The sequence below is a fragment of the Erithacus rubecula genome, assembly GCF_903797595.1.
Source record: "Erithacus rubecula genome assembly, chromosome: 21".
NCBI classification, from domain to species: Eukaryota; Metazoa; Chordata; class Aves; order Passeriformes; family Muscicapidae; genus Erithacus; species Erithacus rubecula.
Genome location: NC_136673.1, coordinates 10,469,326 through 10,484,268, shown reverse-complemented (window position 1 = coordinate 10,484,268; position 14,943 = coordinate 10,469,326). Strand labels below are relative to the sequence as shown.

At 49.6% G+C, this 14,943-nt stretch overlaps 1 protein-coding gene across 4 annotated transcripts in view; it reads right to left on the bottom strand.

Annotated features, from left to right (window-relative positions):
* EXD3 (exonuclease 3'-5' domain containing 3) overlaps positions 1-14,943 on the bottom strand; it is a 252,914-nt gene that overhangs the window by 119,204 nt on the left and 118,767 nt on the right. For all 4 annotated transcript variants that reach the window (XM_079324085.1, XM_079324083.1, XM_079324084.1 and 1 more), the window contains 6 exons: positions 13,804-13,942; positions 13,252-13,465; positions 12,097-12,206; positions 10,820-11,015; positions 9,549-9,715; positions 7,114-7,284 (listed from right to left, as the gene is read on the bottom strand). In XM_079324085.1, coding sequence (XP_079180211.1) covers positions 7,114-7,284; positions 9,549-9,715; positions 10,820-11,015; positions 12,097-12,206; positions 13,252-13,465; positions 13,804-13,942 — 997 coding nt within the window. The remainder of the gene's footprint in view (positions 1-7,113; positions 7,285-9,548; positions 9,716-10,819; positions 11,016-12,096; positions 12,207-13,251; positions 13,466-13,803; positions 13,943-14,943) is intronic.

Genomic DNA, 14,943 nt, shown 5'->3' with positions numbered 1-14,943 from the left:
GAATTATGCACCTTTCCAGGCTGCAGGGAACATCTCCCATAGAGTTTATCACCCCCTGACTTGCAAACCTGAACTTCTGTCAGAGGTCTGGTCCTTCAAGTAGGTTTATGCAGAGTTTCCAGGGAGCTCCTCACCTGCCCTGCTGACCTTCACAAGGGGCTGGGGACACTCCAGAGGGCTTAGTGCCAAAGGGAGACACAACCTGGAGCTGCAAGAGTGGAAATGTGACTGACCTTCCCTCACATGACAATGACACCCGTCCCTCCCACCCCTCAGCCCTCTGGAGGAGGGACAAGCCTCATGGCTGCAGCAACAGGAGGATTCCCAAGGATTCACATGGGAACCAGGACTCAGCTCTGATCCTGCTGACAAGACATCAGTGCTTTGAAGTAGGCACGAGGTTATTTCCCTCCTCTGGCTTGGATTCTGTTGGAAGCCCTTGTGTTTTTCACTGAGTCCAGATGTGGGTCATGGAGTTCTCTCATCTGGTTCAGAGTGCAGCAGCTCTCTCTGGATCCCTCTCTACCCTTGGCAAGAAAACATATTTGGGATCAGAGTCCTGCTGCACTTCCCAGAGAGACACCAGCAAGCACAGCCAAGGAACACCAGATGAACCAACCATGACTATGAAGCTCTGTCTTGGGCAGTCATTCTTTTAAGATTCACTGGACCTATAGCATCAGGAAACAAGGGGGAGAAGGCTCTGAAGGCCCCATGCAGGCAGCTAAATAACCTGCTTTTTAATTTTTTTCCTCTTCCTGAGCTTTCAGGTATCTGCTTCGTTCCTTTAGTTGTGAAGTCACTCTTTGGCACAAAGTTCTGCACTGAGAAAGCAATTGGCAGCAACTTCTAAAGCATCTTTCTAGAGGCAAAATTACTGGATTTCTTTCAAAATCAACCCTCTCTCTCTCAGTAAAGGAAAAAAACCTCTAAGAACAGGAGCCTTCAAGGGGCAGCACAGACTCCCCATGCAGTTCTGCTACTGAGCAGCCACCACAGCACCCTTGTAGCACATTTGTGAGGGAGGTCTGGTAAGTGAACAGCAAAAGGTCATCACAGGGATTTGCCGACAAAGGAAAAGGGATGTGGAATTCCTCCAGACCCATGTTTGCTTCAGGGTAAATCTGAGGATTTCACAGCTGGAACACTCCATTCTGACTTTCTGCATCCAGGGTTAATTAGTTCAAGCTTGATAAATCCCCTTATCTAAATGGCTCTGCAGAGACAGGCAAAGAACATCAAATAAAAAGGAGAAAAGTAATAACTCTTCCAACATGTTTTTCTGCCTCTGGAACAACGACTGGGAGAAGCATGCAGAGCTAGAAAAGCCATGTGAGAGCACATCTGACTGAGACCACAGAATGTATGTGCTGGTGAAAAGGACACAATTCCTTCTTTTCCTCCAAAAGCAACAAGGGAAGGCAGCACTGGGACCATGGGGGGATGTGTGGTCAGGGATGCAAATGAGAGGAAAAGAACACCCAGGGCAGCAATTTGGCGTGGGTGTCAGGGACCTGTGCTCCAGCCCAAGTGCTGCAGAGGGCATTGGCCTCAGTTTCACAATCTATTGCAAAGATAATATCAACTTCCTCTGGAAGAGGCTCAGGCCTTCTGGATAGAAAGCACTCCCTGATCTGTTGGTATTACTGATTAGCCCTTAACGTGCCTGTCTGTTCAGCCAACTTCCATCCTGCAGAAATGAACAAACCCACAGGAATTACTGTCAGAGAGACCTGGAAGGGCAATGACTGAGGACACAGGGCAGACAGAGCCCCTTTGTTTCCAAGCCAGCACCAGCAGCAGGATGATTCGTGACAACCCAAAGCGTTCTGAACCAAGGCCAAAGGAGGTTCCGAAAAACAGCAGCACAAGGATGTGGATTTTTAAGTTAAACTTTGCCAAGTCTGTGCAAGACACATTGGGCAATGCCACATGTCCTTAAAGAGCCAAACTGCAGTACAGGAAAAGCTGTGTCCCCCCTGCAGTGATCCTGAGCCTGGGCCAGCAAGGCCCCGCTTCAGACCAAAAGGGACAGAAAGTGTCTGCCCCAAGATATGTGCTGGGAAAGCACCCAGACAAGGATCTGCTAGAGAAGGGGATCAAAAAGCCCAGCCCAAACCCAGAGCCCCTCCCTGTAATTCCAGGCTCTTTTAAAGGAGACAGTAAACCAAGAACTTAACAGGTCTGAGAACCCTCAGTCCAGCCCTCCCAATACTGCAACCCTAATCTTCTCTTCAGCATTCCTGAAAAATTAACTGCACAGAGTTATCACAGGGTTTTGTAACATGGCCTTAAGTGTCACACCAAAATCATCTACCCAATTTTGTTTCTCTGTGCAGACCCATTTGTATCAAGGTCTTCAGTGAAAGACCTTCTCCTCCTGCTGACCAAACATCAAAAGCCTAGTCTTGATCTTAAAAGCAACATAGCTCTTCATCTGCCCTGTGTGAATTTAGCTCCCCACCAGACTAAAAAGACCAGCAAACCTGGAGAATGTCATCTACATAAAAAATATGGAAAAAGCCAGTCAAAGCTGAGACAAGATCCCAGATAAGATTCCCCCATTAGGTGAAGATCTGCTCACTGCAGGATTAAAATCCCTTTTGTGTCACCTGGCTCCAAATCAGTCTAGGGCAATTTAGATGTGGGTGCACATTGCTCTACCTGGCTCCTGATTTCCATCCAGCCTGGCCCTCCTCTGCCACTCGCTGGTTCACCTGGAAGTTTGAAGGGTAGGTGGAACCTTGCAAGGGAACCTTCCACAGCATGGGAGCCTCAGGAAGCCAGTTTTACCTGCCTTCTGGTTATTATATACTTCAAAAGATACCAGGTTTGCCTTAGCATCAGATTATCCTTAGAGATGTGGATGGTTTTGAAGACCAACAGCAAAGTCCATTAAAAAAAAATAAAGTAACCTACCCAGAACTCAACTGAAGCAGCTTTAAGATTCCACTGAGTCTCTTACTAGAAACCTAAGAGACTACCAACATTGTTTTAAAAACTTCTGCTCTGCCCCTGAGGTACAACATTGCAGGATCTAATATAGTCACTTAGGCTGCTGGGTGATCCTATAAGGTTGGTGTGAGAAGGATCCCACTGCTTTGCCTGATTCTGCAGAACTGCAGAGAAAATAGGGACATCCACTTTTCCATCCCCTTCCAATTATCTGGAAAATTCAGAAGATAGGTTTAAGATTCTCTGCATAGAGAAGTCTGCAGAACACAAGATGAAATCATAGAATAGTTTGGCTTAGAAGGGATTTTAAAAGGTCATCCTGTTCCAACTCTCCTGCAGTGAGCAGGGACATCTTCAGCTAGGTCAGGCTGCTCAGAGCCTCCATTCAACTTGACCTGGAATTTTCCAGGGATAGGGCATGAAAGACCTGGATAGGAACACAACAGGCAAGGGGCACAATTTTATGTAAAAAAATTTGTATTAATTGCAAACAACATGTTGCTTATAAGACTAAGTGCAAAGGCAAAGGGTGGATTACCCAAAAGCAGCACCTGCATACACAGAACCTGCTGCATCCCAGAGATGGAATCTCTACATTCTTTACCCCATGGATTGCATGGAGTCAGAATCCCTGGGGAGGAATGGCTGGATGCACACAGCCCTTTTTCAGAGAGGCCACACAGCAGAGAGCCAGGCTTGGGCCAGTCTGGGTCACTGCCCCAAGGTGTGCAAAGGCCCTGCCCAAGGTGCAGGACTGAGCAGAGCTGCCAGGCCAGGACATGTCTGGGACAGCACATGGTGGGTCCCACCAGCTCTCAGTGTACAGGTTGCAAATAATGTCAGGTAAAGGAGCTTGTCTAGAACATCTGGAACTAATTCCATTTCCAGCTGCAGACCTGCTGTGCCACATGTGTGTACGTGCTAGCAGGTAGGACAGCATGGTAATATGGGAAAAACAGCACAGCCACCCCTCCAAGTGAGAGGGCTTAATGAAACCACTCCTGCTGCCCTTCTGAGAGGCTGCTGCTCCTGGACAGGAGCTAAAATGCTTCTGTAAGAACAGCCTGTGAGTTCTTTGCTTTTCACACAAGGAGAGATTTAACCAGAGACATTTTCAGTATGAATTTCCACTGTTTTTCCATTTTTAATGATTTTCCATATCTGCACTTATGACAGGCAACTTTAATCAGTCACTTCTCCAGTCAAGGCCTAATTAAATGATATCATTAAATCACAGACTGCAAGCTGGTAGCATCTCACAGCAGACAAGCAGATGCACAGAATCATTTAGGCTGGGAAAGACCTCCCAGGTCATCGAGTCCAACCATTAACCCAGCACTGCCAATTCCACCATTAAATCTGGTCAGCCAGAGGGGATCCAGTGGATCATGGTGCCAGAGCCCTGCACTGACACATGTGCAGATCTGGCATGATAAACTTGCTGTGACAAGTCCAAGATAAAATATTTAGTCAATAGCAACAGCACAGCACAAAGCAGAACACAGGACACGGGTTTCACATCCATGGGAATGGGGGTTGCCAAACCAATTCCTGCCACATGTGCTAGCCTAAGTAAAAAAAATAAATAAAATCCATAACTGCCAAAGCACAGTGGAGGAAGTTCTCAGGCTTTTAAGCTTGATCCCAAATAACAGAGGGTGAAGGACCAGACCCATCTGCCCACCAACACCTGAAGCCACTGTAACAAAGAAAACGAACGAGAACAATAAAGAGTAAATGCTAGGTGTTGCAGCAGCTCTTGGAACAAGAAGTGTAGCATGACTGATAAATCATTGGAGAGAAAAGACTTTAATGAAGAGTAAACACTAATGCTGTACACTCTTAAGTGTTGCTAGTGACACCAGTCTGAGGCTGTGCTGGGACAACACCCAAACCGTCTGTCTTGTACTCAGTGACCAGGATCCAAACCCTCTGCTGGCCTTTGCAATGACATTCCCAAGTTTTTGGGCATAGTGGGGTCAACATTCAACTTTGATTCAATCAGGACCAGCCAAATATAAAACAGGGTGGGAGGAGTCTGTTTTTATCTTTGATTATCCAAGCCCAGATCAAAGGCTCTGCAGTACAGTAACACTCCAAGGGCTTTTGATAGTGAAAGGATGTTTGTCCGGTCACCATAGAGAAAGCAATGTCAAACATCCTGTCCATAGCACGATAAGGGATGGGGATGAGAAGTGGAGACAGGGCTCTGGAGGGAGGCACTGAGAACCAGTTTGTTTAAATAACTTGTGCAGGTTTGGCAGGGAGGAGATATTAATTATTTCTGCAGAAGTTAGAGCCTGCCCCGGATTCAGGCCAAGCAGACATCTGAAGAGGAAACATCCTGCACACCAGGCCGGGTGCTCCATGCACATTTGACAGCACACACTATGTGGGCTGGATATCTCTGTTGACTCCCTCGAAGGCAGGGAGACCCTCTGGGAGACCTGGACAATTTAGAGAACTTGGCAATCACCAACCAGATGAAGTTCAACAATGGAAAATGCCAGATTCTGCACTTGGAATGGGGCAACCCTGATATACAAACGGACTGGGGAAGAAGATGCTGGAGAGCAGCACCATGGGAGGGGACGTGGGGATGCTGGTTGACAGAAAGTTGAATGTGAGTCAGCAGTGCTCTGGAGCCAGCAGGGACATCTGTGTCCTGGGAGCATCAGGCCCAGCATCCCAGGCTGACCTGGTCAAGGGAGGGGATAGTCCAGCTCAGCTCTGGGTCAGGATGGCCTCACCTAGAGCCCTGAGTGCAGTTTTAGATACCACAATATAAGAAAGACATAAGGCCATTAGAGAGTGTCCAAAGGAGGGCAATGATAGATGGTGAAGGGCCTTGACGGGAAGCTGTATGAGAAATGGCTGAGGACACTTGGTATGTTCAGCCTGGAGAAAATGAGACTGAGGAGAGAGGTCTACAACCTCCTCCTGAGGGGAAGAGGAGGGACAGACACTGATCAGTTCTCTGTGGTGACCAGGGACAGAACCTGAGGGAATGACAAAAAGTTGTGTCAGGGCAGGCTCAGGCTGGAGCTCAGGGCAAGGCTCTTCCCTCCCCCAGAGGTGCTGGCACTGCCCAGGCTCAGGCTGGAGCTCAGGGCAAGGCTCTTGCCTCCCCCAGAGGTGCTGGCACTGCCCAGGCTCAGGCTGGAGCTCAGGGCAAGGCTCTTCCCTCCCCCAGAGGTGCTGGCACTGCCCAGGCTCCCCAGGGAATGGGCACGGCCCCGAGGCTGCCAGAGCTCCAGGAGCGTTTGGACACCAGGGATGGACAGGCTGGGATTGTTGGGGGTCTGGCCAGGGACAGGAGCTGGATTGATGATCCTTGATCCCTTCCAGCTCAGGGGATTCAGTGATTCTGTGATCTGCACTCCTGGGACAGAAATGTGCCTGAAATGAAGCAGCATTTGTCTCTCACCTGATAGGCAGAGGGGCAGAGTTGTTATGGGTGCCCAGGGCAATACCCATGGTCCCCTCTTTCCCAAATATCACTGCAAGTTGTGGCTGATCACGTTTAGGTTCTCTCACAAGGTCAGCCAGGATGTTACATGGCCATTGATTAAGGACATTCTCCCTTCTGTATTGAACAGCTGTCTTCAGATTATGGCTCTATCCAACTCACCTGTACACCTGTAAGTGAGTGTACACACTCACCTTCCCTGTAAGCCCAAACTGGAGTGCATTAGAAATATAAGTGAATGCTTGTTCCTTTTTACTGTTTTTGCAAACACACAGTGTCCCCAAAGACACTTGGTCACATCTTTGGGGGTTGGAGATGATTTTTAAGGTCCTTTCCAAGCCAAGCCAAACCAAACCAAACCATTTTGTGGTTCTATGATCTTTACCCTCAGCTGGTGTTCTTGTCATGAGTCAAGCTGCCCCAGCTGCCAAAAACACAGACACATGTAAGAGTGAGATCATAGCAGTCTCTGCTCCACTCCTCTCTCCTGGAAGTGGAGAACCAAGGCCACAAACCACTGCAGAGACCAGCTGGTTCCAGCTGCCAGAGCTCAGGGTGACCCAAAGAGCTGGGACTCAGCACAGGGATGGAAGGAGAGACCCACAGGGCAGCTCCTGCAGCCTGAGCAGCAGGCCAACTTCCCAGTAAGCCCCATCATGTCCCCATGGAGATGGGAGCTGTGAACTCACCTCAGCAGCTTTCCTGTGGTCGTCCCCATTGTCCAGCAGCCGGACATCCACGCCCAGGCAGCGCAGGTAGCGCCCCAGGCCCTGCAGCATGTTGTCACACACCACACTGAACTCCCGGGGGGAGATGGGGGCAGGGGGGCCCGAGGGCTCTGTTCTGGGTCCTTGGCATTCCTAGAGAAAGGCAGGAGATCCATAAAGAGCAGAAGGCTGATTCCCAGCACATTTGTGTTTTTCCTCCCTGCATTTGTTTTGGTCACCACAGCACATCCAACTGCCTCCTTCCACTGGTGTCACCACTTCCCCAGGCTCTGCAGCACCTCCAGATCCTCCTTCCCATCCTGTCCACACTGCCATCACCACCTGGGCAAGGGGCAGAACATGCTGGGGCTAATTCTGAATTTGCCATTCTCTCCCTGACCAGCTGGCCACCTGATCCAGGGGCCTGTAGCCTTTCCCTGGAGAAGTGCCAGCCTGGCCTCCAGTGCTCTGCACAGACATTCATCTTCAAGAAGTCACAGAAATACAGTCAAGGCTGCTATTCCCTGAAATTAGTCTGCAATTAATAAACATGTGCCAAAGCTAGGATTCAGGACAGACAGAGGGACAAACAGGTAGACAAAGCAACCATGTCAACTCTGTTATCTTTGGAAGGTTAAAAATAGGCAGTGCCTGAATTCTGTTTGTTTTATTTCAAATGTCTGCTGCTGGGGGAGTTCCTGCACTTGGAGGACTTTGGCTTTGGGAGGCTCCCAAAAGTACAATAGCTAAATTCAATCAGAAGGGAAGTTATTAAGGAACTTCCCATGTCTAGCTTTTGACTCCGGGAACTTGAATCAGCTGGGATGACTGAAGGACACTGCCAGCAGCTATGCAGGGAGCCAGCACTGCAGATCAGCTCTGCAGGAGCTGGCCCCAAGCTGGGAATGCTGTGGCACACCAGGCAGCTCCACCTGGGCTGTCCATGGGAACCAGCTCAGATTCAGGAGCAACACTGCTGTGATCCTTCAGCTCCCAACAGCTGGTCCCTGCACCCAGGGCTCTGAAGGACTGGGCAGACTGGGCTGTAACCAGCTCCTGCAGGACCCTGGTGGGTGCAGCTGTGACACCAGAGCACAGTGACAAGGGATGGAGCTGCCCCCTGAACCTGAGGCAGTTGGAGAGACTACCCCTGGCTGCTGCTGCTGTTCAAACAGATGTGCAGGAGCTGCAGCTGGCTCTCAGCCAGTGTTTATCCAGTGGCCAGTATTGTCATACAGAGCTTTTTTCTCATGTTTCATGCCAGCAGAAAGCAAAAAGCTCATAAAGGAGAATAGTCATTAGCCCCACTTCAGATAGTGGACCAGGAAACAGTGGGAAAGAGAGCTTGCAGTCCTGCAGGATGCAGTCAGAAGTCTGCTTTTTTTTGGTGTCCCAGTCCAGATTTTACCAACTGCCTCTCGGCTGATGAATCTGATTGCACAGAACACAAAGATGACCTGTGGGTTTCCAAGGTGGTTGAAGCCTGAAGTGCTCACTCTTCCCTCCTCATGAGCAGCCACCCAGCTCTGCTGTACCACACAACATTCCCATGAATGCAGTGCTCAGGGAGAAGCTCCATGTTTCCCTGCCTGCTGAAGGCCAAGGGATGCTGCAGATTTACACACAGGTGGACACAGTCAGCAGCATCTCAGCCCAGCCATGGAAGGGGTACTGACTTCTGGGGCCCCACTCACACTCGGGGCTCCTTAGAATACACAGACACACATGGTGAGTCTTCTCAGGCAATAACAAAATGAGATCGTGCCAAGGTTTCCAAAGGTGCATAAACCACTGAATGGTTCCATTTTAAATGTAAAACTTTATTATTGAGAGGCACCAGTCACATTCCAAGATACTTAATCAGAGTCGCACAGCCCTGGTGGAGTTCTAAGGCTCTGCCACAACACAGACTTCTGGGAGAGGCCTCTAATGGAATGTGGTGGTGGGCAGGGAGGCAGAGACAAGCCTTCAGCAGAAAGGCATTTTTGATGGATCATTTGCTTTTAACTTTGCAGACTTCTGCTCCAGACACAATAAAGGAGATATTCCCAGTGTGAAAGCAAGGTGTGGAAATTCAGTAAAAAGCAAAAGTAAGGAAGTAAGAGCTTTGAAACCTTGGCCACAGAATCCAGACCCAAAATGTGGAAGGAACATTTCCAGAAGCAAGGCTCACTGGGTTTAGCACACTGCTCTGCACCCATACTGTGCAAAGACAAGTGAACCTCAAAGTGCAGGGCAAGCTGGACCCAGGCAGGCCAAGGAGAGAGCACAGCATCCTGGGAGGGAGGGCTGAGGAGAATGTTTGCTGCAAGTGTCCTGAGAACAGCCGTGCACAGTGAATGGTGTGACTGAGAGCAGCAATGTGTGATTTGCAGGGGTCCTGAGCAGCAAGAAGCTCTTTGAAGATGTTTACAAACCTGTCCAGAAGGTGATGGTGCTTCTTGTTTATTCAGCTGCTTCTTTGCCCTGGGTTTTTTGCTCTGTTTACCCATCAGACTATCTGTCAGGTCGGAACCCAGACCGAAGCTCTCGGGGTCCTTACAGAGCCTCTCGTAGATCTCCAGCAAGCAGTAGGCATCTGAGGCTGCAGGAAAGAGAATGTGAGCCTCAGCTTATATGAAGCTCATTCAAAAGTAAACCAGAGAATTTCCTGAGGCAAGGAAGAGCCCCCACCTTTGTAAAAGCCACTGTGAACAACTGTGAAGCTGCAACTCCCTCAGGTCATACCCTCAGCTCCAGGACTGACTCACTGAGCATCACAGCTGAACCCATAGTCACAGGGGGTCAAGGCAGGAGTGCCTAAAAGGAGGCTCTGCCATCCTCACTCTAAGCCAATAACCCAATGCAAACTGCAATGTGGCTCTTCCAACCACCAGCAGGTAGCTGCAACCAGCCCCTGTTCCTCACCATTGTCCCTGAGCCTGCCCACAGCTCCTTATCACCCCTCCTGACAGGAAGGGAACTTCCCCAGGAGATGCAATATCTGGGCAGGTACTGCCCAAGCTGTTTGCAATCACCTGCCCACACTCACTGCCTGTGCTGCTGCTCCCTGCAATGGCAACAGGAGAACTCTCCCAGCCAGTCTGACAAGTCCCAGTGATTAACTTTTGTGGGAACTGTGTCAGCTTCAAGGATAGTCGAATTTAACAAAGGCTGGTTTGCATCAGCGGACTGTCCTTTGATGCACCAGGAAAAGACTTAGACACAGACTTCTGACTCTGGGGCAATCACCAATAAACTCTGTGGGTCCCTCCAATAGCCCTGAGTCTGTGCTGCAGTTTCTGACACCACATCTGCCCATTTCAAATCCAGCTCTAACAAGCACCTCACTGTGACAAATGAACACAGCATTTGTTTCCCAGGAAGGCTGTGAAATGAGGCAGAAGGAAGTGGACTTTCCTCCCTTCAGTTACTGAGAGGAGTTTCCACTGAGGTGGTGTTTCATCACACAGAATCTGCAAAGCACAGGAATTCCTTCATAAGGGAAATAATGAATCACTGGACAGTTTAAACTTCAACCATTAAAGTCATGTCCTCAAAAGGACAAACAAAACATGTGCTGGCTCCTCTGAACAGGAACTAATCTGCAAAGCCATTTTCTTCCTCTCATACTTAATGACTTTCCTGGGGACAGAGCAGCCAAACACAGCCTGCCCTGGGCACCTGCAGCACCCAGCCAGGGCCAGACCTGCATAGAGGATCTGCTCTTCCCGGAGTGGCCGCTTCTCCCAGTTTGACAGCTGCTCTGTTTTATCCAGAGGCTTCCCCAGCACATGCTGCACCAGGAGGCTGAGCCCCTTCTCCGGCTGCCTGGCCCCTCTCTCCTCGTGGCTGTGCTCTGGGGACAGTCCATCGACCTTCCGGCCAGCCGGCCCCCACTGCAGCTGATGGAAACAGAAAGACAGAAACCACCTGGTTATGAAGCAGCTCCCAAAGCACCTCCTGCTCCAGCTGCTGGGGCCAGGCACAGCCCTATCACATCCATCTCGTGCCTGGCACATTGAACCCCAGCCCTCAGACAAGGACTGGGATGGCACGAGATAAATGTGGCGTCAGGTTATTTGTTTAACAAACACACTTGCTGGAGAGAAATCTCTTCCACAGCCAAGGAAAGTAAAACAGGGCACTCTTGTACAGCCCTGCACCAGAGCAGCAGGGCTGGGATGAAGCTCCTTGGGGCTCTGCAGAGTGCTCATCAATGCTGGAGGCTGCTGGGCATCCACTCAGTAAAGGACCAGCAGTGGCAGTTCAGCACTTTTTTCCTCCTAGTCCCGGTGGGAAAAGGCATTCCTGTGACAGCCTGGGCAGCCCTCCCTACAGCTGCCATTTCTCAGCTTAAACTGTGGGCTGTTGGCAGCTATGTCAGCCCCTGCAGCACTTCCCAGGTTAAGCTATCAATCCCAAAGATCTGCTTCACCTCAACCCACAGCTCAAACACACTCTGTACATTTTGCCCATTAAAATGGTTGTGCTGAACATTTTCACAGACTGCTGAAAGCTCCTGTGTGCAAACCCAGGGACAGCTGTGCTTCAGCTGACCAGAAATTCCTGTGCTGAACCCACCAGGAACTCCAGCCCTCCTAGTAACATCAGGGTTCTGTGCAAATCATTAACTCCATCATATGTGCTTCAATAATGCATGGCCTTGGAGTAGCAGAATTTCTACAAGAACTTCCTCTTCCTAAGTGCAACTTGTGCTCAGAAACCTTGTCATGGCTGAATGGAGTTGAGTCTCCAAGAGCTTTTCAGAGTCTTTATAAAGGCTATGCAAAAGCTTTCAGTATCATAAGCTTTAACTTTTTAGTTGATAAAAACAAAATTCTTCTGTCTCCCTTTACAGAATCCCAACACCTCAAACCGTCAGGAGGAAATGATGCTGACAGACAGTGCTGTGGATTCAGGATAGTTATCCACCAGCACATGCAAGAGACACCATTTCCCACATCTCCATGTGTTTATCCTTACTTGTTTGTCCACTGCAAGAAGATCCACCACACCTCGCATTTGCTTCTCCATGTCTTTCAGAGGAGAACATGTGGCTGCAAGGCTGCTGAGGTCTCCAGACATCCCATAACCTGGAGAGAAGAAAAGCCCAAATCACACAGGTAAGAAAACTCAAATCGTGGTTAATGCACTGCAGCTTCTTCTAGTTCAGAGTAAAAATGTTGACAAAATATTTTTAAGTATTGGTGGGAAGACTGTTCAAACAGGGGAATAAGATGGCTCCTGTCTCTTCTGTTCCAAAGAGACACTCCTGCATATAAAGGGAGAAGAGAGAAGGATGAAAAATGCTGAGTTTAGGATCACCTTCTGTAAAATCTGGGAAAGACATTTTTGAATTTGCCCTTGAAATCCAGGTTTAGCAGTTCCTGATAAAAACCTCCAAAACCCATGTATGGAAATTCAGAGGTCTTTGGTGTCCAGCACAGCAGCTCTGGGACAGGGACAGCACACCCAGACAGCTCTGCCCACAGAATTACCAGGATCACTGAAGGCTGGGTGTCAGTTGGGGATTAGTACAGAACTAGGACAATCCCAAGTCTGAGAGTGCAAGTTATCAGGGATCTTTGATCTGACCTGAAACGGGGAGATATAATGGCTGGAACTGTGTCTAGGCAGAGTCAGGCTGGAGCTCAGGGCAAGGCTCTTCCCTCCCCCAGAGGTGCTGGCACTGCCCAGGCTCAGGCTGGAGCTCAGGGCAAGGCTCTTCCCTCCCCCAGAGGTGCTGGCACTGCCCAGGCTCCCCAGGGAATGGGCACGGCCCCGAGGCTGCCAGAGCTCCAGGAGCGTTTGGACACCAGGGATGGACAGGCTGGGATTGTTGGGGGGTCTGGCCAGGGACAGGGGCTGCACTGGCTGATCCTGGGGGGACCCTCCAGCTAAGGATTTTATGTGGTTCTCAGAATACAGATAGAAATACAGAATTGTGTATCCTTATCATTCCCAGTTACACTAGTGACTGCTTCCTGGCCTGGCAGTGTCTGAACACTTGGAGCCACAAAAGCTCATTCTATGTCAAGTGCATTTAGGGAATGACAACACGAAGAGGACCTAGGAATGACAGAGATGACAGAACAGGTTGTGTGAAACCTCGAGGTGGGGAGGAGAGAGGGGTGTTACCTAGTTTAGTGATGGCTGTGTCTGAATAGAGCATCTGGATGAAGTGGGGAAGCTTCTCCTTTTCTCCCTCAGCCTCAGCTTGCTTGAGGAGCTGTGGCAGGTCCAACAGGAACACCTCATCCTTCAGTGCAAGTTGCAGGAGGGCAACACGGGGCTTCCCCACCATGCCAAAGGAAGGCTTCCACTCCATGTCCACACCAACGACCTGCCCAGGCTGCAACACAGACACTTTCTGCACCCAGAGCATCCCTGTGCTTGAGAGGAGCCTGGAGAGTCTGTCCAGGACATGAGCATTTCCTTCCTAGCACCTGCAGCTCTTTGTGCCACCTGCCACAGACACAGAGAACTCCCACAGCACCTGCATCACCCATGAGAACCTTCCCTGGCACAATCCTTAACACATTCCTCAAACCAGAGCAACCTAAAGCAGCAGCTGTTCTTGTCTAGGGGAGGTAGGCAGTGGATGGCAGTGGCCACATCCAGCTCTGTGTCTCAGCCTGACATGGAGTTCCAGCTCCCTGACCTGCCAGGCCAATCCCAGGTAACACTCACCTGCAGCACCTTCTCCCAGCACTGCAGGGTCTCCTCCCATGTCTGCAGAAAGTGAATTTTTTCCCGGGAAATGGGAATCTGGTAATAGTCCTTCTTCTTACTGGCCTCATAATTTTCTGCTTTTGTGACCTCTTCTACCCTGCACAGAATCAGATGAAACAGTTTGAGGCCATGCAAAGCCAGGAGGAAATCCTGGATTGGAGCAAGAAGGTAAGTTTTACTCCCCATATTTCATCCTGACCCTCTCTTTCCCCATGACACTCAGCTCTTTCACAAAGAAAGTAAACTAATTAAAAAGATCCAGCTCCCTTGGACAGATCACATATTTCCATATAGTCTCTTTCCCATAGAGACTTGAAATGGTTCATTATTTGGGAAACTATTAGAAACCTTATGTTTGGGAGGCTGTGTACCCAATTTTGCAGCAGAGCAGCTCTCCCTGCACAAACACTCTTCCTCACAGGTTTGTGTGCATGGGGAAGTCAATATTTGTGTAAAATATTTAATGAAGGTGTGCAGCCTCAGTTCTCCAGGAATATTCTCTTCTGCAAAGCTCAGGAGCCCCGTGTGGTGTGACCAGAGACAGATGATGTCATTAATATTCTGGTGCCACCTTGTTGTGTGCAGTGTGAACTCCCTGTGGGAACCTGTGTTACTCAATAGACAGGGCAGCCAGACTGTTTTATGGGGTTCCATGGCTCTGCTGACTTTATAGCAGCTACCACAGCAGGTATCATGACTGGATGAGTAAACTGCAATACAAAGGCGTTTATTCATCCATCCCAGCTCCTTCCACAGGGCAGAGCACACCCCACCTGCCTTCCCTCCACAGCACAGGATTTCCACAGCACAGAGATATAGTGATGGGTTTTATCTCTGGATGCACAGTCTGTGGCTCAGCCACACACCTGTAATCACCCCTTTGTGTTTTGTGGGCTTATCCCTCATGGAAAATCCTCCTGGCTCCCGGTTGGGGGCTGCTGTGGCTTCAGGAGGAGGATGAGGAGGGCAGCTCCAGCAGAGCTTTGGAGAGAAGCAGAAGCATGTCCAAGACAGACAAGAGTTTTCTATGCTCAAGAAAAGTCATGGACCCTCTGGAGAAGTGTTTTGAGGGTGATTACATTTGTGCAGCATTTCCTG